The 25,276-nt window shown below is 40.1% G+C and overlaps 1 protein-coding gene across 1 annotated transcript in view; it reads left to right on the top strand.

The window, feature by feature from the left end:
* The window catches only part of ASXL3 (ASXL transcriptional regulator 3), a 154,607-nt gene that overhangs the window by 10,976 nt on the left and 118,355 nt on the right, over positions 1-25,276 (top strand). The window contains exons 2-3 of the mRNA XM_054019987.1: positions 13,395-13,477; positions 20,222-20,224. Coding sequence (XP_053875962.1) covers positions 13,395-13,477; positions 20,222-20,224 — 86 coding nt within the window. The remainder of the gene's footprint in view (positions 1-13,394; positions 13,478-20,221; positions 20,225-25,276) is intronic.

The raw sequence follows: 25,276 nt of genomic DNA, 5'->3' as shown, positions 1-25,276 counted from the left end.
GATTTTAAATCATAATCCTTCCTGTGCTGTCATATGTCGCTTAGGGCCTGAGCAAAGCTCCTCTATCCCTGTCTATCCTCAGCCACACTCGGTTCTCGGTTATTAAGTCCCATAGATTTCCTGCTCTGAATAGTGTTCGACGAAGGTATTCTTTCACTTGCCCCTTTTGCATGTTCTTTCAGCTGCCCAATGGCATGCTTGCCATGGCAGATGCTCTGGCTTCATTCTTAACATGTCCTATATAGTTCCATCTATTTTTTTCTGGATAACTTTAGAGATCAGGAGGTGTTGAACTCTGACAAATCTTGGCATATGTTATTTCATTTGCTAGCTTGTATTTTTCTAAGGTATTTGCTTTCGAAGATATTTAGACATCTATCTCTATGTTTGGTGACTTTCCAGCTTTCACATCCATATGTTAAGATGGAAATAACATTTGAATTGAAGATTCATAGTTTGGTCAATAACTTAAAATCGATAACTTATCAGATCTTGTTGAAACTGATGCATGCAGTTACTGTTTTGCCAGTTGGTGATATTATTCCCTTCTGGATATCCCCCTGGGCTTCCAGGTTACTGAACTGACTCACTTGTTTAACCCCCAACTTGTAGGACCAGTGGACTGCTTTTAATCTGAACCTTACCCTTTGACCTATATGGCTTGGATGGCCCTACCAGGAGTAACTCCTCCTGGCAAATTTCTCAGGGTCATCAAAACACTCAAGTCTTCCACCATGTCACAGTGTAGTATCCAGGGAAGGCCACGTTATTGAATCCACCAAAGAAATTCCTTGATTTCCTGGGACTGCGAAAAAATAAAAATTCATACTGAGCATTCAGAGAAGTCCTACTTAAAATGTGAAAAGACTAGTGCTATGCTGAGACTAGGAGTTGCTAATGTTTACCTCTGTGGTTCCAAAAAAGGGCTTACTTTAGGATAAAACTCCCCGCATCAAAGGCAGGTGTATAGTTCAAGTATGGCAGAATGAATCTGCCTTTGAATAAATCATATGTTAATTACCTAATGGGCGTGTTTTCCTAGTTTGCTTTTCCTTGATGCTTTCACCTGCCAGAAAAAAAAAAAGGCCATTGCTATTCAAGTAGAAAGGGCAGTAAACTAAGAGAGCCCCAAAATAAAGCTCATCTCTTGGTTGAACAGGAAATCCAGTTGTGTGAAAATGATATACCTATAACTTTCCCGGCCATAAAAGAAAATCCTACGTACCGTCTCCTCTACAAATTAAAGTATCTACCTTGTTCGTGATTCATAGTTTTGTGGCATGCAGGCTGATTTACTGCACCTCAGATTTCCCATTAGTGTGTGCCGAGTTCTTGTTTGATCTGATTTTGGAGTTGGAGCAGGCTTATGGCCCATGCAAAGAGTAATCCTTCCAGGCTGAGTCTGGAGCTCATAGCTGCCGACAACTAGTGACCTATCCTGAGTGCCTTCACGTTTTACTCAGATGGGTAGACAAAATCTGCATCTTAATTTTGGGCTTAGGGTTACAAACTGTTGGTATAAGGATCACATCTTTATCTCTATCTCACTATCACCTCTGTAATTTTAAAGTCAGAGTTCATCTTTGTTCCTTGTGGGCATGAGGCCTATTTAATTGTTCTGGCTATGAAGATTGATAGCTTTTATTGAGTTTAAATCTCTTAAGGGAAACTTCTGTTGAGCTGGTAAACCACTCTGTTGATTTTCCTTTGTCAGCTATGTCAATGCAGTGTCTCCCAACCATACTGTCATGGTACATCCTCCTCGCAGTAATGTTGCCTTGTTATATGGCTGATCTGTGTAAGTTACTGATCACATCAAAGAATTTTTGAAAACCTTATGCTTGGGCTTCCTGAAGCCCTTATTGAGGGTAGTGTGGATAAAGATATGCTCCCTGTGGAAAACTGGTAATGCTTATCATTTCGTGTATTCCAAAGGCAAAAAATTATTTCATAGAATTATCTTTTGAGTCACAGATTAAATGATAGGTGTGGTCTAGCAGTAACCAGAGAAGGAGAACTTCTCCAAAAGAACCAGGGCAATTCACCCCCCATAAAAATTCTGCTCCCCTTCATCCAACCTTGTGATTACCATGCATTCCAAGCACTTACAACTCACCACAATTGTAATCAAAAGCATTTTCTGCCATGAAGAAGAATGGGAAAATACCATACTCTTTGTGTGTATTATAAACAACCACCACCCCAGAACGAACAAAAATCCAAACAAACAGAACAATCGCTGGTATAAGGTGCCATGAAAGTTTTTTTTGTTTTGTTTATTTTTATTGCCAGCAGTTTGGGATGGTCAGATTAGGGTTGTTAACCCTCCAGGATTGTCTTTCCAGGAATTAAAGATTAATCTTTAATTAAAGATTGTCATGTGATGAAACCTCCAGGAATCCCTCCAGCCAAAATTGGCAACGCTAAGTCAGATTGTCCTCAAATAGAAAAGCTATAAGTTATCATGCAGGTCTTCCCAATAAAACCTTTAGGGCATCTCCCTGTCATATAGACACCCCATCATGTGTTCTATCTGATCTGTCGGTACCTTGCCAAACTCTTGTTCATATGGGTTTGAAACAATACATTATTTGCCAGACTTTATACAAACATCACTAGGTTCCACCCAAATAGAGCCTGTTTCTGTTACAGCTAATATACTTTAAAGCCGGGTGGGGGAAGACAGTATGAAGATTAGAATTAAAAATGAACAAGATATGTGACGCAAACAAAATATACATGGTTTGGTGTGATACCAAGTACTGATTCTCCCTTGCTTGAGAACCTTGCATGAGTAACTGGCAGCTGTACCATCTGTGAGTAAGGTGGTGTTCCCCAACTCATGGCAATTAAAACTTCATAGCATTCTACACCGTCATGTATTTTATTTTATATACAGCTGGTATTGATGACTAATCTCTTAAGACTTTAATCATCTCATGAGGAGAGGTGGAATAATTCACAGTAGCCCTTCCTTTCCTCACTCATGAAGATAAATGTCATAAAATGATGGTTGATCATTGTTATGACACTAACCATTTTATATTTAACAAAGATAGCAAAATCCCACTGGCAGCTAACAAAAGAATTCTCTCTATATATGTGGCACGAGAAGGCTATATTTCTCCAATTCAAAAATGTGACTTTCCTGTCTACTTTTGGAGCATTTGAAGTACTAGAATTTGATTGTGCCAGTGAATTGACTACATACAGGGATATGATGTCACATTTCAAATTGATTTCAAGTCAGTTTTGAACATTCTGTAAGCTTGAAAACCCCCCAAATCCCTTTCATTTGTAATAGCAGCTCCCTCAAAAATTGAATAATTCCCCCCTGAATAAAACAAGATGATGGCTTTCATTTCACTTTTCTTTGGAGGGATTTTCCTGATGGGGTTGGGGAATTCAGATGCTTTATTTTTTTAGCGGGGGAAAAGTCACTTCTTCCCTCCTGGTTTTAGTTTTCCTTGTCCTGACCTTCTGTGTTGCACCCCAGCCCATCCACCCTCCAGGCACACACACTTTGGTCATCCTTATAAGGATAAAACCTACCAAAGTACGAACAAAGGTTCATTCTCTACATCAGTAACAACACAGTTTGGCTCCCCTTCTTTTCATGTTAGCCAACAGGCAGCAGTACAGGGAACTGTGCTGTATAGCCGATGATGGGAGAGGAAGAGAGAAAACACCGAGTCTTGCAAGGATAAGGAATCTCTTTACAAAGACTGAGAGTATGTAAATAAACTTTTCATCCAAGCATCAAAATGCTGTACAGTGAGGATAAATATTATATCTGTTTTACAGATGAGAGAACTGAGTCTACGTGATTTTTTTTTTAAAGGGTCACACAGTATCTCTTTCTATATCATTGTTAGATGTGGTATAATATAACAATCCTGTTATTTGTAAATAAAACCTTGTTATATTCAGCCCAGAGTGACTATAGTGACTAGAGCACTATAAATGCTTAATTGTATTCATTCCTCACAATATACCCATATCAGTCACAACACAAAATCTGCTTGTTTTATTAATTTTATGGATAACCCTGATCTAGAAAAAGTATTTTAAAAGCTGATAGGAAGTATGTATTTAGCTGCAGTATATACCCCTAAACATATTTTATTCTTAATCCTATATGTTATAGTTTAGTATTTTTTCTCTCTGAAATCTTAGGTCTGTATCTGTAGGACACCGTCTAACAAGATAACTCCTTGTAGGAGAGGAGTGGAAAGAAAACTGGCATAACTGTCTCCTCTTGTTAAATCTGGTACATTTAGAGAGTAGCCAGTAGGAATTCTGTTACTCATTTTGAAGTACTCCTTAAACATTACATTTGCCTGAGGAAAGTAAGTGATGGAAGCTTTTAAAAACACACACTTGTGTGCGTGCGCGCGCACACACAGACACATGATTTCAGAAGACTTCCTCTTCACATGTTTTGATTCTGACCATGTTGAAACATCAGTAGTATAGCAGACCTTTTAGTGTCTGAAAAAAGATCTATATTAGCTTGTGTTAGTGATATAACATATACAAAAAGTGAATATATTCAGGCTTTTCCGTGCTGTTTTTCTCTCCATCACTTACATAGCAATCAGTGTTAAGTCCCAAGCAGCCTGCGAAGAGCTACAAAAGGATCTCAGAAAACTGGGTGACTGGGCAACAAAACGGCAGATGAAATTCAGTGTTGCTAAATGCAAAGTAATGCACACTGGAAAACATAATCCCAGCTATACATATAAAACGATGGGGTCTAAATTAGCTGTTACCACTCAAGAAAGAGATCTTGGAGTCATTGTGGATAGTTCTCTGAAAACATCCACTCAATGTGCAGCAGCAGTCAAAAAAGCGAACAGAATGTTGGGAATCATTAAGAAAGGGATAAACAATAAGACAGAAAATATCATATTGCCGCTATATAAATATATAAATCCATGATATGCCCACATCTTGAATACTGCGTGCAGATGTGGTCGGCCCCATCTCAAAAAAGATATTAGAATTAGAAAAGGTTCAGAAAAGGACAACAAAAATGATTGGGGTATGGAATGGCGATTAATGAGACTGGGACTTTTCAGCTTGGAAAAGAGACGACAAAGGATATGATAGAGGTCTATAAATTCATGACTGGTGTGGAGAAAGTAAATAAGGAAGTGTTGTTTACGACTTCTCATAACACAAGTATTAGGGGTCACCAAATAAAAATAATAGGCAGCAGGTTTAAAACAAACAAAAGGAAGTATGTCTTCACACAATGCATAGTCAGCCTATGGAACTCCTTGCCAGAGGATTTTGAGAAGGCCAAGACTATAACAGGGTTCAAAAAAGAACCAGATAAGTTCATGGAGGATAGGTCCATCAATGCTATTAGCCAGGATGGGCAGGGATGGTGTCCCTAGCCTCCGTTTGCCAGAAGCTGCGAACAGACGACAGGGGATGGATCACTTGATGATTATCTGTTCTGTTCATTCCCTCTGGGCACCTGGAATTGGCATGGTCAGAAGACAGGATACTGGGCTAGATGGACCTTTGGTCTGACTCAGTATAGCTGTTCTGATCCTATTTGTTGATAGCAACAGAGGGTCCTGTGGCACCTTTGAGACTAACAGAAGTACTGGGAGCATAAGCTTTCATGGGTAAGAACCTCACTTCTTCAGATATAAGAACCTCACTCTTGCATCTGAAGAAGTGAGGTTCTTACCCACGAAAGCTTATGCTCCCAGTACTTCTGTTAGTCTCAAAGGTGCCACAGGACCCTCTGTTGCTTTTTACAGATTCAGACTAACACGGCTACCCCTCTGATATTTGTTGATAGTGTTTCTTTATATTGTTTCCCCTCTGTTATCTACAGCATAAAATACAGGCAAGCTGATGCAGGACACACACTTTTGGGATGGAAAGGAACAGTCTCAATCATCTAAGCATGATCGCTTTCTCCCTTGTACAGGGTGTATGAGCCAAAGAGGCATTCACCTCCCTTATGGATGCAGTTAAGGATCATGGCCACGAATTCAGGGCAGTTTTTAACCAATCTCTGATATGGTGGTGGGGTGGGAGGGCTACCTTTTTCTCTTTGCTCTCTCCACAGCGGAGTTGCATCTCAATGTAATGTTTCATAGCCACAAACTGCATAGAACCCATGTTTGTCAGCTAACAGCATGCATATGTCACAGACTAGAACTCCCATCCTAATATTCTAAACTCGTAGCCCTCTGTCACTTGAGCTAAAGGAGACTCTCTGATTGCTAATAGTAATAGAGCTCATGCTATAGTAGAAATGGAAACAAAATTCAGTGTTTCTTGTCAAGATATTTGCCTTTGACCCTGATCTTGCAAAGCAATCTGGTAGCATGAACCCTCTGCCTATGCAAAATTCTGTTATAGTCAGTGGGATGTGCCGGGGGCTGTGGTAACTGATCCCAATGCAGGTTCAGGATCTTAGTCATATTAGATACTTAGCTTGTCTTACTAAGTAATAAAATGGGAAATTTACCTTCTACCTCCTAGCCTGAGGGTTGATTTTACTCATCATGACAAAATTTTACTAGCCACAGCCTCTGCAATTTAAAGGAATAAAACAGTTGTGCTGTTCTATTGTATATTGTATTTAATTGTGACATTTATTTATTTTGAATTCTAAATGCAAGTATGCCATTTATTTTGATTTTTCAAAGAGCCCTAGCTGCCATTACATCAGTTAAAATATGACATTATAGAAAAAACAGCATACTCAAAACTGATCCACTTATCCCAGTCCCAAAACAAACATTAAACCAGCCAAGCAAAGCAGTAGAACAGAGAAATCATCCATCCTACTGGAGAGCTCCATTCTCTCTCTCCGCCTTCATCAAATGCCTAAGGAATTGGACAGGCCTTCCATGGCCTGAAGGTCAGAATACTGGGGCAGTTTCAGACCAAGAAGGGGAGTAAATTCCAAAGTTGATATGCTGACAGAAAACTATCTGCCAGCTGTTTCCCCCCAGGGCAACGGAAGGGATTGCAACTCATGTGTCTCTGCCGACTATGGTGTTGGCTGTCTGAACTTTTACGGTGGCGTATCCTAAGCCACTAGGTCTTTATAGGTCAATACCATTAATGCCACCTAGAAACCAATAGGGAGCCAATGTGGATCATGATATATATGTGCAATGTACCAATCAGTTGTTAAACTTTGTGTTTGATATACTTGGAAAACCTTTTGCTTCTCGGCTCTCTGTGAGCTGAGGGGTGAAAATATTATCTACTATTTATATCTCTATCTGACTTTGCTTTTATTACATCTTCATACTCTTCCTGGCTTCATTCTACTTTTCATTTCTTTCCTATAATACAGGAGTTCTCAATTTTTTTCACAGTATAGACCACATCCTTAAGAAAAAAAGAAAAAAAAATCTCTCGGGGACACTTCCCCTCCCATTCACAATTGTATAACATCCCTATGGCAACTATAATTGCTCATATGGAAAAGTAATATTAGGAAAGTTATTAACATATTTTTAGTGTCTTTTAATGCAGTTTAGCAGCTGGAAATGAAGAGAGCTAGCATCATGTGACTAGCCAGCTATCTGTAGACCACAAGCAAGCAAGTGCTCCGTGAACCACAGCTTGAGAACTGCTGCAGTAATCGTGGTGTACCTTCCTTTGTTGTCTTCATTCATCTTTTCCTCCTTTTACCCTTCACTCTTACATTCTTTTTTTCACACATTGTGTCCCCTACTTCTTCCCCTTTGTCTGTCTCTCCTTGCTTCTCCCATTCTCAATCCCAGCCCAAAATACTTCCCAAAATCTCTCTTCTGATCGATTTACCCATCAGTCTCTCCCCTCACAACAGAAGGCTTTGAAGTTTTAGCAGAAACTTGATAGCCAGAAGGCTAAATCTGCTGACCAAAAACGAAAGATTTGTGTGGGGCCTTTCTCTCCCTCCCCCCCACCTCGGCCTCTGAGCAAACAGCTGAGAAGGAGCAGGCTGGGATTTTTATGAGGATGCTATCTCTGTACCCTTGCATGGGATTCCATCTTTCTATTAATTAGCTAGCTAATAGGTGTCTAAAAACTTGAATGTTCTCTGTCTACTGGAAGGAAGAAAGAAATATTCATTCTGCTCTCCCCATCCATCCCAGTGCCTCTTGGCTGCATGCATGGGCCTGTCTGTGATATCCAGGCCTTCCCCCAGTTTTTTGTCTGCTTAGAAAAAGGGCTAGGTAGTATCACTTCTACCTCTCTCCCAGCCTGTGGTGTTTGGGGTTTTTGGGTGGTTTTTCCTAGTGTGTTGCTCTAGTGTCGTTGTGGTTGCTTGGACTGTAGCTTTGCCAAGCAGCAGCAATGAAATGTACCTGATTCTTTTCAGTTTAGCTGCTGTTCACAAGGATCTGGATGTGTCAGTGGAAAGCTTGGCAAAGCTATGAGCAGCAGCAGAGCCGTGGGAGCAGCCTTGTCTGCTGGTTTAGGAAGGAAGACAGCACTGTATCGGTTTACATTGGTTTCATATTAAGAAATCTTTTTTTCTGCAAACATAATGGCTAGAATCTTTAGGAGTGGATGGTACTTGTCTGCGAAAGCTTCCTACTTGCCACAGGAGAATAACATTCTTGAGTTCTGTGATTCCTAAAACTGTAGTTTGCACCACTGTCTGTTTTCTCTGTGTTGCTCGGTAATAGCTGAATTGCACACAGTTGAGCAGATTTGATTCTGTGCATTGAAGGGCAATTTTACACATATATTTTAAAAAAAATGGTGATACATTACATACAGAGGTTATCTCCTGGTTTCATTACTGCCAAGCAGATTATAATGGTACAAAGTTGGGAGGCATTGTTAATACAGAGAAGGATAGGAGCTTTATACAGGAAGAACTAGATGATCCTGAAGACTGAGTAACAGAAATGGAATGAAATTTAATACTACAAATTGAAGGGTCAGGCACTTAGGGTCTAATAATAAGAACTTCTGCTATAAGATGGAGGTTCATGAGTTGGAATTGACAGAAGGAGAGAGACCTGGGTGTGTGGTCAAGCACAGGATGTCCGAGAGTCACCAATGTAATGCAAAAAATGCAAATACGATCCTAGGATGTATCAGGCAAGGTATTTCCAGTAGAGATAGAGAAGTATTAAAGACATTGTGCAAGGCTCTGATAAGACCTCATTTGGAATATTGTGTACAGATTCTGTTCACTGTTGTTCAAGAAAGACTAATTCAAACTGGAACAGGTGCAAAGAAGAGCTAGTAGGGAGGTTTGCTTGCTAGGATCGTGTAGGTATCTCAAACTTAATTCCCTGCCATTGCAGCAGCCTCAAGTATTGGTGCACCGTTATCCCTCCTATTCTGTGCCTGTGGCACATAATAGTTTAATCTCCTGTGGGCTGTGATACTTTAGTCTAAATTTGGTTGTTGGGTTTAGCGTGTGGGTGCTCTGGCTGTTGGTCAATAGTATACAGGAGCATAGGTGCTCTGGGGCTGGAGCACCCACGGGGAAAAAATTCAAAAGTGCCCATTTGTCTCCTGGATCATTAATAGGTCTGTTTTCTACTAGTAGCTCTCAGAAGTGCCATGTGATAGAACCTGGCTTTGGTTCAGAGTCCTGGTCTCTTCACTCTCCACATCAGCAGGGTATGGGGGAACTACTCAAGTATCTTGGTGATCTCTGTACTGAACCCTCAGCTCTCTTAAGGATCTTCTTAGTAAGGGGTGGGCAACCTGCGGGCCGCATGTGGCCTGTCAGGGTAATCTGCTGGCAGGCCGCGAGAGTTTTGTCTATCCACAGGCATGGCTGCCCGCAGCTCCCAGTGGCCGCCGTTTGCCATTCCTTGCCAATGGGAGCTGCAAGAAGCGGTGGCCAGCACGTCCCTGAGGCCCACGCGTCCCTATGGCCCGCCCCACTTCCCGCAGCTCCCATTGGCTGGGAACAGTGAACTGAGGCCACTTTGGAGCTGCGGGCAACTGTGCCTGCGGACGGTCAATGTAAACAAACTGTCTCGCAGCCCGTGGGCCGCAGGTTGCCCACCACTGTTCTTAGTCCTGCTTAGATGGTGAATTTCACTGCTAGTTATGCCTAATGTGGAAGAATAAATGTAGGATCCTCAAGGATACAGTCCCTTTCTTCCTCGCGCTTAAGAAAATATGTTGGGACATATCCCAAAGAACTAGGGACAGGAAGACTCCTATTTTTCATTACTGTAATTTGACTTGCGCTGGGGTCCTAACTATTAACTATAATCCCAGCATTACCAGTCATTGCCCAGGTCTAAGTAAATTCCCATTCAGAGGATATGAATGTTGGAGAATGGGGTTGGTAAATAGGAGAAAGATTTAAAACAGGTAAGGCTTCCTCCTTTGCCCTTCATTACCTTGTCTTACCAAGGTGTTCATAACTGCATTAAGTTATTCTCTTTCATTATTTTACATGTCTTAGTGGACAATTACTAGTTCAGTTTTAATCTTTAGCATTGTGAAAAATCATGGAAATACAATTTTTTTGTGGGGTGGGGGGTGTGCTGTGGAGGTATGCATTATTGGTGCATGTATAAGTTCAGTCTGTTTGTTAGCTCACAAGCTTCTTGATAATATTGCTGTATGTGTGGTGTTCTGTACTGTCACCTCATCCTGTTTTCCATAGGTAGGTGGGGGAAATCATAATCCTTCATTGAACTGTTTTTTCAACTAATCACTTTTACTTTCTTCAAATAATAAGCTACTTTAAATTGAGCCTGTTTAGTTTTTTTTCCTTACACAAGAAATACAGTCTAGTTACTGTATTTAGCTAAAATAGTCTTCTTAATAGTTATGAAAAAACCCAGACATTCTGACTTCTCATTCAATAGTATTCTAAATCAGGAAATGTTTGCTCTTCACTTAAGGTAACTTTTGTGGTGTGTGTGTGTGTGTGTGTGTGTGTGTGTGTGTACACCCGCATATAATATATATCTGTTCTAAATGGCTAGATGAATACAATTACACTTGTCAGGATATATGAAACCACAGCCCACACTGTGCATCCAGTGATTAAACCATTTCACACAATGGGCAATTGTTCATTCCAGCACATTCAGCCTTTCTAACATATTCTCCATTTTAGTATGTCGTTATATCCAGAATGTATTTGCTTCATACTGTGGTATTTAAAAGGTGTCTTGTGAGGTTGATTAAAATCTCTGTAGTGTTATACATATTGCTTTGTCAGTTCCTTTTTTTGTTTTGTTTTGTGAAGATGATCTTCTGTATCCATGTGTCTGGCTATTGTTTCCACAATCCGTTCAGTGCAGCTTCCTCAGCACATACTGCCCTCCCTTCTCCCACTTCCCCAGACAGGGTGATTTCTGATGTTTTGCGTAGCTTTATTGTTTCCTTCCCACTGTCATCAAATTCACACTGTAATACTTGGCACTTTTACTTCCTTTATAGAGTAGGATGTGATGTCATAGAGAAGGGGACAGGGCTACCCAAATTTTCTCAATTGCAGGGAGGAGCTGCCCAGGTGTGCTGAGGGGCCTGTACTCAGGAAGAGAAACAGGGAATCCTCCACAGTGAGTAACCCCACTTTCAAGTGCACCCAGTTTCCTTCATAGCCATGTCCAGTACAGTGTAGTTTCCTCTTCTGCCCTTTCCAGTTTTACCCAGTTTGCCCTCTGGAGTGTTCCCAGTTCAGTTCAGTTTCCCTTTTTCCCCTCCATTTTCCAGCATATTCATTTTACTTTATCCTTTTCTGTTAATGCTCCTCTGTTCCTTACGCCAAAGGTTATGTTTTCCTTTTTTGCCTCTTGATGTTGTTAACCGCCATCATTCTAGTCTTAATCTTCACTCACATTGTCCTCTTTCCAGTGAATTAGACTGTCCTATTGCTACTACTTCCTGTTTTGTCTATAGTTCCTCTCCTCTCCCTTGTAATAATCTCTTTCCGAGCTCTCCGCTGATCCCTTTGCCTCTTTTAATTACTTTCCTCCCTATTTTTCCCCCTTTCAGGTCACCATTCCATTTTCCTTTCCTGCAAGTTCCATGTGTAATCTTTCCTATTTACATACACGTTGTTATAAGCTCAGTTCAGCTCCCAAACCTTTCTAGTGCAGCCCTCATTTCTGCATTTTTCTTTTGTAGAATTAAAAGGTAAAGAATAAGCTTGTCTGACATGGAAAACAATATGGGGCAAGGGGTTTGGTAAATAATGTTCTGAATTGGAAAGGGGAGAACAGGAAGCTACCAGAACTGTAAAATGGCAGGAGGGGCCTGGGGAGCTCAAGGGATTGGTAGAGGGTATGGAGGCTTTGGCTCCTCTAGGTCACCTGCTTGAATTACAGCCCTGGTTAGTAGTGATTGAAAATATTCACCATCCAGTCTTCGGTGACTTATGTGATATGTTTTGGTGGTATGTCTCTAGTTCCTAGTGGACAGGTGTCCACGTTACAGTAGCTACCATCACAATTGGCATTAATTGGTAACTAGTCAAGAGAGGCAAAGGATTGAATGAGCATGGAGACCAAACTCATTTCTCATTTGCCAGAGGTGGAAGTGCAAGTTGTTACTGAGTCACGTTGGAAAGACACTGTGGGGAAGCTTGCATTGCCATTGCCTGTGCTGTACCTTTTCTGTTGATAAAGGATTTCAGTTTCCAGGGCTGTCAATCTGGCACCTTACATGAGCAAAAGAATGGCAGAAAGAGTTAACTGGCTAAAACTGAAAAGAGACAAAAAGCAAATGACAAACTAGAAAATTCCATGCCAATTGGTCTGAATTGGGATGAGGAGTGGATTAATTTGGGCTCAATTGGAAAAGGCTGGAAAAGGAGTGGAAAACTGAGCTGAACTGGAAAACATACTGCATTCGAGTGAGTCATGTAGCATCTTGTGTGCTTCTGTGACTGTTTTGACCACTTAATTTTTCATCTTTTTAAAAACAAAAAGCATTTAAAATTTGAAACCTATCATGTCACTTCTGACAGTGGCTCCTCCTTTGCAGACAGAAGGTTTTAGCCTTTTTTGTTTCTGAGGTCATCATAAAATGTAAGCACAGTACTTAAGTGACCTCATACTGTTTTTAAAGTAGTGAGCAAAAACTAGCAATCTCTCGCGCTCTTTTTTCCCCCCTGCCTCAGAGAAACTGTACTGCCATATTGGTCTCCTCAAATAGGTTTCATATTTTAACTCTTTTTAGTTTACTTTGTATCTTTGGAAGAATATTCCCATGCATTTCAGCAGATGATGCACACAAGCAGCAAGTAAATCTCACTTTTTCTGCAGTGTCCTGGACTATATCTGGCCTTCCAACAGATGGAGGACTCCAGTCTCAACACTGCAATCCCCCTTCCAAAAATAATTAGGAAAAAAGTGCATGAACACATAACCTTTCAAATTCACAGAATTATTGTATCTTATTTACACATATATATCATTTCTTTTTAGGCATTGGAAAAACACCCCAACTCACCAATGACTGCAAAACAAATACTGGAAGTCATTCAGAAAGAAGGATTAAAAGAAACAAGGTCAGTATTTATATGTTCAATATTTCTTACAATTCTTTGAAAACAATTAAATCTAGTAGTAGTGAGGACTGTATGCCATTCCTAAAGTAATATGCACTGGCTAAATCGGAATGTCAGCGCATGGCAAACTTATCTCACTTTTTTAGTTTTCAGTGTTATAGCTGTGTGTTGGTCCCAGGATAATAGTGAGACAGGTTGGGTGAGGTAATATTTTTTTATTGGACCTACTCATCTCTTTCACCAACAAAAGTTGGGCCAATAAAAGAGATTACCTCACCTGCTTGTTTTTTTTAGGTTTCTTAAATAATCACGTGACTCAATTTATTGCAAAGTGATTTGGATGCAGAAATGGATTGCAATGGATAAACCCCTGGAGGATGAGTAGGTTGGGGTAATGGGGTTCAATCCAAAACCCAACGAAGTCAGTAGCAGTCTTTCCATTGGCTCCAGTGGGCTTTGGATCGAGCTCAATGCATTCTGCTTCAGATGGACATACAGCTCCTTATTCCTGAATCACAACTGTGAGGTGATCTAAGCTATAACTGGGATTTGGACATGAAGACAAAATGACAGATTACTCTAACAGGAAAGGAGAGATTAGTTTGGGGAGGAAAGTAATAATGATGCTCAAATACAGGGTGCATTTTCTTCTTCTATGACTGGTGTTGAGGGATGACTGCTCACAGGGAATTTCTCTTCAAAGATACTGTGTCAGTAGGTGTTGACCTGCGGCAGCAAAATAAGGTACACATTTGCTTCTATTTTAATTGTATCCCTTTACTGTGGTGCCTAAAGTGTAGGGCAAGTGAGCTTTTAAAGACAACTAGTCTAGTAGAATAGTAATGCATTATATCTGTTATTTCTGAATTTATACTGTTTACCCAAAATAATCTTCCCTAGGTACAGTGTTATGTTTCTTGTCATTCAGAAACATTTTCTAAGAAACAGAAGGAATAATGCAGTGCAGAGTCTTGCACAGTATATAACCATGCAGCTTACTGGTAAACTAGATACGAGCATGTTGTAAGACCTAATAAGTGTGTGTTGGTGGAATGAACAGCAGCAGGGATAGTATTATATGTAAATGGAAGCCGAATTTGCCCTCTGCAAATGTAGTTGCTGTTCAGAAATCATTTAAAATGTTTGTGCCAGTGCCAAGGAAGAAGGAGAGAGCCTTAGAAAATAAATGTCTGAGCTTAAGCTCTGTGCCACAAGGATATGCAAACAACAAAAAAGTCTCTCAAAAGAAATCACTTGAAAATTGTATATTAAGATACTCCACAGCAACGAATGAGCTACTGATTGTTCTTTTTAGTCTTATGATATGATGCTACTGCACTTTGGTTTACAATTCTATTCTAATAATTCTTGTTATAACAACAACAACACCTCTTCATAATTCTTAGAGTGCTTTTTCCCCATCATGGTGTATTAAAGAGGAAGCAGTGTACAGAGACTGGGTAGGGGTGAAGCTAGCTCTTTAATATTCTTAAAATACAGAAAACAAAAATACTTCTTTTGACAGTAAATATAAATAAATCATACAACAGGAAGAAGAACCTACTAAACAGAAAATCAGCCTTGTAGTAATGCATGAACTCAGAGTGACAGGCAAGAAAAGGATTGACAAGTGGGGGGAGGGATAGCTCAGTGGTTTGAGCATTGGCCTGCTAAACCCAGGGTTGTGAGTTCAATCCTTGAGGGGGCCACTTAAGGATCTGAGGCAAAATCAGTACTTGGTCCTGCTAGTGAAGGCAGGGGGCTGGACTCAATGACCTTTCAAGGTCCCTTCCAGTTCTAGGAGATGGGATATCTCCATTAATTTTTATTTATTTATTTATTTATTTATTCTGTATGATTTATATTGTGGTTCAGTATGTATATGCTGTAAAATGAATACAGCACACGTTTGGGTAATTAGTAGTAACTAACTATATGGAATGTCATGTGTAGTGATGAGCATTCCTACTATTGAAGGCAGGACAAATCTCTATATTGTCTATTCTTTAACTGAGCCCCAAATTGAGGAGCCTAAAAATTATGATTGTTGCAGTTGTCTGGAAATTGTGACTTTTTTTTTTTTTTTTTTTTTTTTAGAATCGAGTTTAAATTTAAACAAAGTTTGGATTAAGTGTTTTCTACTGCATTGAAAATAGTTGAAATTAAGTGCTCATGAAAGATTTTTGACTGAGAATGTTGGTGGTTAAATTCCTCTACAGAGCAGCAGGCTCTGCAAATTTATCCTATTTAGCCATGCTACTTTAACTGTAATCTGCAGGGGACCATCTCTATGGCTCACAAGCCTCACAAGTATCTCAATTTAGTCTCTATACTGCTATCTACTGAGACTTACAAGTAGTGGTGGATTTTGTGATGAGTAGTCAACCTGTACCCCCCGGAAAAAAAAAAAAAAAGCTGGAATGAGACCACCAAAGTGTCTTGGACCACTGAACAGCCTTCATTCTTTGATGACTTTCTTTCAACTGGACTGGATTTGAACCAGCAGCGAAGGGTTATGTATCCTATTCCCTCTTCCTTAAACTGATATGTTTATCAGCAAACCTGTAGCAATTCTGGGTGAAGTTCTCCTAGAATTCTTTTCCAGCCTTTCCAGTGTATAGTGAACAAAAGGACTGCTCAGTTCAGTCATTTTGCATGTATATTGCAAAAGTAACTAATCTAAAATTTCTTGCTGTATTAGCAACTCAGAATTAATAACTTTTAAGTTTTGACATTTTTATTGTTGCCATTAGCGGCCAATCTTTAGGAGGACTCTGTCTGCCTTTTAGGCCCTTACATTTATTTCTCTTTGATGTTATAAAGATGTGGAATTCCCCAACAGTTTGGTTGTTTTTCTACCCAAATTAAGTCCAGCAGGGAGAAAATTTAAAAAACAAAAACACTACCACATATCCAGGTGCACCTCAAGGGAAAAACAAACAAAACTATGGTCATAAGCTGTGCTGGAGAGTACACTTGCACAGATTTATATCATGTTTGAGATGCATGTTTCAGTTTTGTTTTTGTTTTGTTTTTTAAATATCTTTCCTGCTGCGACAATCACTTGTAAAAAGATCATCATCTGGCCAATCCTCCTCTCTGTACCTGGAAGGAAAACCAACTTTTAAGGTAAACAATTTTGGGGCCTAAAAGCTTGACATTTTTCTTAACTAATGAAAATAAATTATTTGTGTGTCTAAATGTAAGTGTTAGCAAACTGACATCCCTTGAGACTGTAGTCTTTTATCTACAGAGCAGGTGTAATGCATGCAACAATAGTGCAAACTTCAAGTTTACCTTTCATTGTACCTCAACCTTATTCTGAAATAATTGCTTTTCTTGGAGACAGGGTAGTTTAGCTATGTGCCTGTTTAAACACTGACCTCTCTGCTGAGATTACAAATTAAGGTGTCAATTGTGCCACCTGGCCACTTTTAACTGGATTGGGAATACCAAATTATTTCACGTAGGCCATTAAGCAGTGGTTTAATGATAACAATTTTTGGATAGTACTGACATGAGCCAAATTTGAATTGGTGATTGAGAGAGACTTCCTGCTCCATTACCAACTTCCTAGCTTTCCAACCTACTGTTTTCCTCATAAAAACAAATTAAATGTGTGTATGTAATTGGAGATTTTAGTTCATTTTATTTCCTGTATTTGCTATAATGTTTCTTATAACAGGCTAAGTCAAGAGGGGATACTGAGAAAGATATATGGTTTAATTAAAACAAACACTTGTGTTCTAATATTTTTTAAAAATGGGATAAAATCCACAATGATTTTAAGGATAGATGTTTGATTTTGAGAGATGTCAGAATCACTATAAAAATTACATGGTAGGAAACATCAATTTCACGTCTTGTAAAGTTGCAAATGTCCAGGTGTGATTAAAAATATGTGCTCATGGTGATAAGGACCTGTTACGTTTCAGTAGGTTTCTTCTATGTGAGAATTTATCAGGCAGTTAGAAAGACTGAACAAAATTAACGTTCTGGCAGCCATTCACAGTGATAACTTCCGTTTACAAGTCAACTTTGTCAAAAGTTGTTTGGCTTCCATGTTTTCTAGTTTATACAGTTTTGCTGCATGCTAGTTTAGAGTCCAAGCGATATAGTGTAGTAGGGAAGGACTTGTGAGAAATCTTTGTGCAGAACCTCTTCTGATTATTTCCAGTTAAAAAGAATTATAATGGTAATTTGCGTGAGTGTAAGATGGTAAAAAAGGATTCTGAAAAGAATTAACTCACTTGCCAACAGCAGGCAATTTAATTATTAGAGAAACGTCAAAGGGATTGAAATAATTACCAGAAACCTAGTAGCCAGATATGAAGTGATAGATGAAAGATGAGGAGGGGTATACCACTAGTGATGTTCAAGGGGAATGCCCTGATGAACAATTCAGCCCCGCCACTATCCCCAGCTGATGGGAGAGGGAGTAGGTGTTGGGATTTTTACAGTGGGTACTGATCCTGAGCTACTTTTCAGTGCTTGTTCTCTTTTATTAGTCTCAGGATAGTAATTGTCTGATATGTATGATGCTCCATAACCCCGGTAGTTATTGGTTGGATTTTTGGCACTTCCAGAAGCTCCTGGCTGATGTGAGAGGAGACAACTCTTGGCTACTGTACCCCTCCTGTTGCCTTAACATGTTTTTTGGCAGGTGGACAGGTGTGGGTGGGGATAACTCCACGCCAGCTTTTGCTGCTTACAGGTTTCCTAGGCAGCATCATCAAATTGACATGATTTGTGGCAGCTTCACTGCTGCTTACAGGGTTCAGAACAACAGTAGGGAAACTGAGCTAGAGCCACATAAATTCACTCTGCTGCTGTTTGAGGAAACTACGAACAGCAGCAGAGGCAGTGGACCTCACTGTCTGCAGACTCAAGAATACAACACTATGCTGGTTTACATTAGATTGACATTTGAAAGGGCTAGAAGCTTTTTCTTCAAGTGAAAGTTTAAATTCTGCCAAAATTGATGGCTTAGGCTCCCATACTCAACATGGAGTACTTACCCACTGGCCAAGGGCAAGTGAATTTTTTTTTTTAACTCCTGCATTACATACAGGATTCCTTATAGAATGCTCTAGGTGCTTTACATAAATATGAAACATCAAATAAGTATATTTTCATTTTTGTTGAAAAATGGAAACCAGTTTGGCTTCCCAAAAATGAAAAGGCAACTCATTCCATAGTCATGAGATATATGTGCTAAAAGTACAAGCTTCAAATATGTCTGAATTATATTTAGGACAGGTAGTGAACAAAAGTTTCCCAAATAAAAGATTGGAACATTATGAATCACAGATACTCCATCTCCTGTTCTTATTTGTTATTTATTTGTTAAAAGGGCAATAAACCAAGAAAAGGGGGGCAAGAAGTGTTTAACTTTTGGAATGCAACTTTAACCCACAGGTCCTGTATCTCTTTGCCCTACTCCTCTGTCACACTCATGATTCTGAACTCTGGGGCAAGATAATTCCTTACCCTTCTTGCTGTTAAGGAATGTTTGACCTGAGTATCTTTAAGTAACTGTGACTGACCTATTACTTTTACTATCATTATTATTTTAGAACAGTGGTTCTCAACCTATTTACCATTGTGGGCCTCATCCAATATTCCCTGTATGGCCCTGAGGATGTTACATGGGCTGCAGCTGTGTGCTGATTGGGCTGCAAGCAGCCTGCGAGCCACAAGTTGAGAACCACTGCTTTAGAAGAAGTAAGAAATCTTGCTCACTCTGCTACTTTTACTGCATTTGTAACTTACCCATAGAATTCTTAACCCTACCTCTCTTTCCTTCTTGAGTTGGCTTCCCTCTTAGTTACTACAGGAAATGTCAATTAAAGTCCTTCTCCCTCATCCCCCTCTCCTCTCCAAAAAGTACACTGGTTATCGTTCTTGTGCAGCTGTTACTCTGCCTAAGGTCATGCTGTCTACATAGGATCAGATAGATTCTGGTGATGATAATCTTCTTTGGGAAGACTAAGAAGAGATATTTGTCATAGGTAACAATGAAGCTCAAACCTTTCTGCTTCTCATCCTCAAAGGTGATAATAGCCTTTTCTCACCTAGCTGCTGATATTGAGATTTCAGAGCCTGAGGAGGCGCCAGAGCAGGACGGTAATTATTGTCAAGATTTTCTGCTAGACGATTTATGCTATTTGTGTAGAAATATTACACCAGTATGTTGCCTGGAAGTAAGCCCGTGACTTCATCTGTTACCTGAGAAGAGCCATCAAAGGAGAGCACCTAACCTAAACAGTATGCTCACCAGACTCTTTAAGCACCTAGCTTCTAAGGTGAAACAAATGGAGTGGATCCTGAATCTTTTTTCACTGCACCAGTTTTGTGTACAAGGACCTGTCCATTCCAACCCCCAAATGTCTTGAAACAGAGACCTTGTCACAGGAGGTAGTGTCTCTGACCGTCATTCTTTTTTTGTTTTTTCTGGCTTCAATTCCAGAACAGCTGTTGTGTCCTACCAAAGCTGTACCTACTGAGTATCCTGGTACATTGCCTCAGTCTTGTATGGTTATGATTTCAGGTTCTCCAGCAGTTTCTGATCCTCTCTGGAATCAATGCATCAGAAACATATAAGACTCTTTTCATTCTCCTGTCCTTGTGGAAAGCCTCCCTATTCAGTTAGTTAATTAAGTCACCTGTTAAGTGGATCTCCTGGGTTGGTAATAGGGACAATGGACACTAAAGGCCTTATTTTGAGTTCAGAATGAGCCTGAGGAAGTGATTCTTTTCAGAGGAAAAAATGTACATCAATTTCCTTGAATATAGGGCTTTTAGGAAGGCACTGGTAGCCCTCAGGGACTCTTTGGAATCTCAGGGGACTCCATTTGGGTCACAGCTCTGAGTGCTCTATCTCATGTGGGCATTTATCCCTTCTGTCTTTGTTAAACCTGTTGGATAAAATTTTAAAAAGTGCTGAAGTCTCATCTACAGTCGCTGGGATATAGGCTCCTAAGTGATGTAGGTGCTTTTGATATTTTACCCAGTGCTACATCCCTTAATCTTTCTGCCAGTTTCTCTTTAAGCCTTTGAGTTCTATGTCTGTGGGGTTGCTGACTTTAAAAACCCTTTCCCAGTTGCTGCTTTTCTGCAAATAGGGTAAACGAGCTTGGCAGCTCTGTTCTCTTTACTGCCAACCTATTTCTGGTTCTCCATGGTATAGGGAGGCTTTTCTTCCTTTCTCCAGTAATTTCAAAGTTTCTTCTTGGTCAAGAAATACTGTCATTGCCCAGTTTTATTCTTCCACTCAGAATAAAAAAGAATGCAGCATGTGCCCTTTGACTGTTATAGAACCTTAAAATTCAGCTTTGGAACAACGAAGGATTTTTGGTCTTCTGGGTTGTCTTGTTATGGGAAGAGCCAAGGATGGGGACCAAAACTTCTAAGGTAACTCTAATCTGCTAGATTGTATTTGGGAGGCCTATTCAGGTGAAGGAGCACATTGTTTTTTTCAATCTCCGAACCTATTCTGCCTTTGTGTAGTCAATCTTTGGGACAGAGAGGGGACATTTTGGTGGAAGAGAGAAATAAAGCTCGTGTGCATTTTTTCACCTGGTATGTCTGAATTATTGCATATGCGTCAACAGATGCAGTTTTTGGCTATGGAGTGATGAGAGAAGTTGTGTCTGAGCAACTTCTACCCATTCTTTCAATGAAAGACTGCTAGAAAGATCCCCTCTCTGGTCCTCCTTCAGGTACCTTCTCAAAACTCATCTCTTCCATAATCCATATAGCAGACTGCAACCTGATTATGGCAATGCAGGTGGACAGCTGCAATCACTGTCACTGACTAGCCAAGAATGGTGCATGTCATATTATATTTGCTACTCTGTCTCCACCACTTCCCTCCTGGCCCTCTTGTTTGTCTCAGATACCTGTTACTTGTCTTTTTACACTGTAAGCTCTTTGGGGGAAGAGACAGGCATAGATGATATGTTTGTACACAGGCACAATGGAACCTTGACATGATTGTGGTCTTTAGATGCTGTAGCAATATATGTTAAACAATAAGATCCCTCGTATTCCATTGCAGACAGGTGAATTGGAGGTTTCAAAGACTACAGTTTTTATTTGTAAATATTTCTGAATCTTGATTACACTATTCTGGACTGATAATTCTAAAATTCATCATTTTAGGCATATTTTAATGTATTCTATTTTAGCCATCCATTTTAGGCATATTTTAATGTATTATATTTTAGCCACTGATGGCTAATTTTAGTTCACGTTTATGTAGAAACTATCCCTAATTTGTATATTTTAACGCTGCTTCTCTCCACTTTGGAACACCATGGAAGCTTTGTCAAGGGGCTTTAAGGGACAGTGCAGGAAAATAAGTTGTTTCCATGAGTCAAATTGGTATCAATTTTATGTTTCTCTCAGATATAAATTTAAGTTCAGATTTATAATCATGTGGGTTAAATTTAGGAGAGAGTTGAAAAGACCATTAGCATTACGTATTTGTATTTATAATAGTGGATTGGGACTCCATTGTACTGGGCACAAACACATAGTGTGAAACAGCTTCTGTCCTGAAGAGCTTACTATATAAATTGACAAGGCATAGGATGGAGGGACAAGAGAAGCATGGAGACAGGTGGAGTGACTTGCCCAAGATCACACAACAGGTTATTGGCAGAGCTGAGAATGGAGCCCTAGTCTTGTGACTCCCAGTCAGTACCCTATCCACTAGACCTTTCTCTGTGTGTGCATATATATATAAATATATAAAATAAAGAGGGTAAAATACAGGCACCCCATAATATAATTTGTATCCTGTTGTAAACTGACTATATATAGTAGCTGAGTGTCTACAGATATTCAGATTTCATAACTAATTTGTAGAAATAAAAAACCCCAATCTAGTCACTCCATCACTTCCCTTAGATCTTCAAGAGTTTACATCAGTTACAGTGTTTTTTAAGGCTTCCCCTTCTGCACATTGGTGCTGATCATCAAAGAATTTAAGCATGTGCTTATGTGCTTTAGTGAACTGGGGCCTTAGAACTGTTGATTCTCTTACATAAGGTGATTAATTTTATTCTTTTAGATTAATATATTTGCTTGTAAGTTGTTCAGTGCTTCATTTCTCCACCTAGTGAACTCTGTAATACTATAGTCTGATGTGTCTAGGTACAGCAATGTGTGACATAACTTCTATGAAAGTTGAATAGGGTGGTTTTACAAAATACTGTTGCTTGGTTTTCTAAAGGGTCAGCAATAAAATAGTTTATTTTAAATCAAGAAATAACACTGGAAAGTACTTCACTATGAAGACCGCGAAAATGAGAATGTAATCTGTATGAGACACTTGCTTTTCTAGCTATAATGAAAACATATTTTCATTTTACTTATATAGTTATTTCAGTTTTTGTTTACCCATTCTGTTTTTTCCCCAAGGACTAGATAGGAGTGTTAAGTGCCTGAAGCCTGTTTAAAGGGAATATGTGCTATATTGTAGTTATACTGCGAAATTATAGCACATACAGTGAAAGTGTGAAGATTTTACAGTTAATCCATGTTTAGTAATGTCATCATTTAAGGTCTGTAAAGCAAAAACATTTTGTCTTTGAATGTGTCCAAGTCTCCATTGTTACAGCTCAAATTAGGATCCACATTGTGTATTAGTGCCATATTGCAGAAGTTACTTTTTTCTAAGTATGGAGGGAGGGAGAGTAAACAATTGTTACAATGAAAATGATTAATAATATACCCTATATACTCGATCATAAGCTGGTTCATTTATAAGCCGACCCCCCCAAGATGGATACGTAAAAATTGAAAAGCTTTATGACCCGTTCATAAGCCGACCTTATAATTCAGGGGTCAGCAAACTTTGGCTCACGGGCCATGAGGATAAGCCCCTGGGGGGCCGAGATGGTTTGTTTACCTCCAGTGTCCGCGGGCACAGAGGTAAATCTAAGTAAACAAAGTGTCCCGGTGTGCCAGCTGCTTACCCTGGCGGGCCGGGACAGCAACTAATGGGGAAATTTTGGGGGGGGGAGAAACTGGGGATCAGGGAAGTAACCCGTGACCACCCCCTACATGACCCCACCCCCTAGCCCAGGACCCCCACACTCTCCCCATTCCATCCCTTCCCACCACCTTATCTGGGGAGGGCCAGGGGAGGATGTCTCTGGCCTGGCTGGAGCTGCTCCGGTAGGCTGGGCAGCGCGGCTGGAGCATGTTCCAGCGTGATGGGCCGGGCGGCATGGCTGCAGCGTGCTTTGGCGGGCCGGGCAACATGGTCACAGCCTGCTCTGGGGGGCGTGGCTGAGCGGCACAGCTGCAGCCTGCCAGCCCCGGAGCTGCAGCTGCTTCGGAGGCTCGGGGGAGAGCATCGTGGCCAGAAGCAGAGAGACTCTGGCCCCACCTCTTCCCTTCTGGCCCTGCTGCCTCTCTTTGCTCCCTCTGTTGGGGAGAGGGGCTGTGTCCCACCTCTCCCTCTCTATACCCGTTCATAAGCCGACCCCCTTCTCTGGTGCTTCCCTTTTTTACTAAAAAAATGTGCCTTATGAGCGAGTATATACGGTAATATAATTGATAGTTTTTGTCAAGGCTGCTTCCCCACTCTGAACTTTAGGGTACAAATGTGGGGACCTGCATGAAACTTCTAAGCTTAACTACCAGCTTAGATCTGGTCCGCTGCCACCACTCTCAAAGTGCTAATTCCCTTCCCTGGGTAGCCTTGGGAGACTCTTCACCAGTTCCCTGGTGAATACAGATCCAAACCCCTTGGATCTTAGAACAAGGAGAAATTAACCATCCCCCCTTCTTTCTCCCACCAACTCCTGGTGGATCCAGATCCAACCCCCTTGGATCTAAAAACAAGGAAAAATCAATCAGGTATTAAGAAAAAGGCTTTTAATTAAAGAAAAGAAAGGTAAAAGAAAACCCTCTGGGAGAGATTAGCATACTAGCTACTCTCACAGACAACAGATTCCGAAAACAGAGGATGTTCCCCTGGGCAAACCCTTAGTTACACACAAACCCCCCCCCTCCAAATACCCAATTTGACTATTCCTCTAATTGCACAAGACAGGTTACAAAGAAATAAACATAAACCTATTTATTTCCTTCACTAATACTCACTACTTAATAAGAGGCTGAATTCTGAAGCTTTCCCACTCCGGTCCAAACTGAAACTTAACAGACAAAGGGAACTTTCTTCCTTCCCTTTGAACCATCTGGTCCTCCCATTGGTTCCTCTGGTCAGGTGTCAGCTAGGCTAGGTGAACTTCTTAACCCTTTACAGGTAAAAGAGGCATTAACCCTTAACTATCTGTTTATGACAGTTTTATTTGTGATATTTACCAACTACACTGGATAAAAATCAACACTTCTTATTGGTCCAACCCACCTACTGTTTGGAGGTAGGAAATAGGCATCAGCTGTGAAAATAAAAGTTATGTGGTCCTTTCTACAAATTCCATGCTCAGCATCCTTTTCATAGTGAAATAGAAGGTTTAATGTTTCTATATTTTTGATGCTTTATATAACAAAGACAACCTGTGTTCATCTATCCTTCGTCATGGTTAATACAATTCAGTTATAGAATTTTTTGAGAGACCCAAATTAGTAACTAACAAAGCTTGTGTGGAAATGGAAACTAGAGTATTGGCGTCCCCAAATACATATTGTCACTTTAAAACTTATACAGGTTACGTCAAGAACAGCTTTCAGTGTTTTTTCTGGGAAGGTGTAGCCTCCCTTTGGCAATATAGCAGCAAAAGTTGACTTTATAATTCTTTTCTTTCTTCTAAGTAAAAAAAA

Source organism: Malaclemys terrapin, chromosome 2, assembly GCF_027887155.1.
Source record: "Malaclemys terrapin pileata isolate rMalTer1 chromosome 2, rMalTer1.hap1, whole genome shotgun sequence".
Classification (NCBI taxonomy): domain Eukaryota; kingdom Metazoa; phylum Chordata; order Testudines; family Emydidae; genus Malaclemys; species Malaclemys terrapin.
Note: the sequence above shows the minus strand (reverse complement) of the source record. Positions and strands in the feature narration are given on the sequence as shown.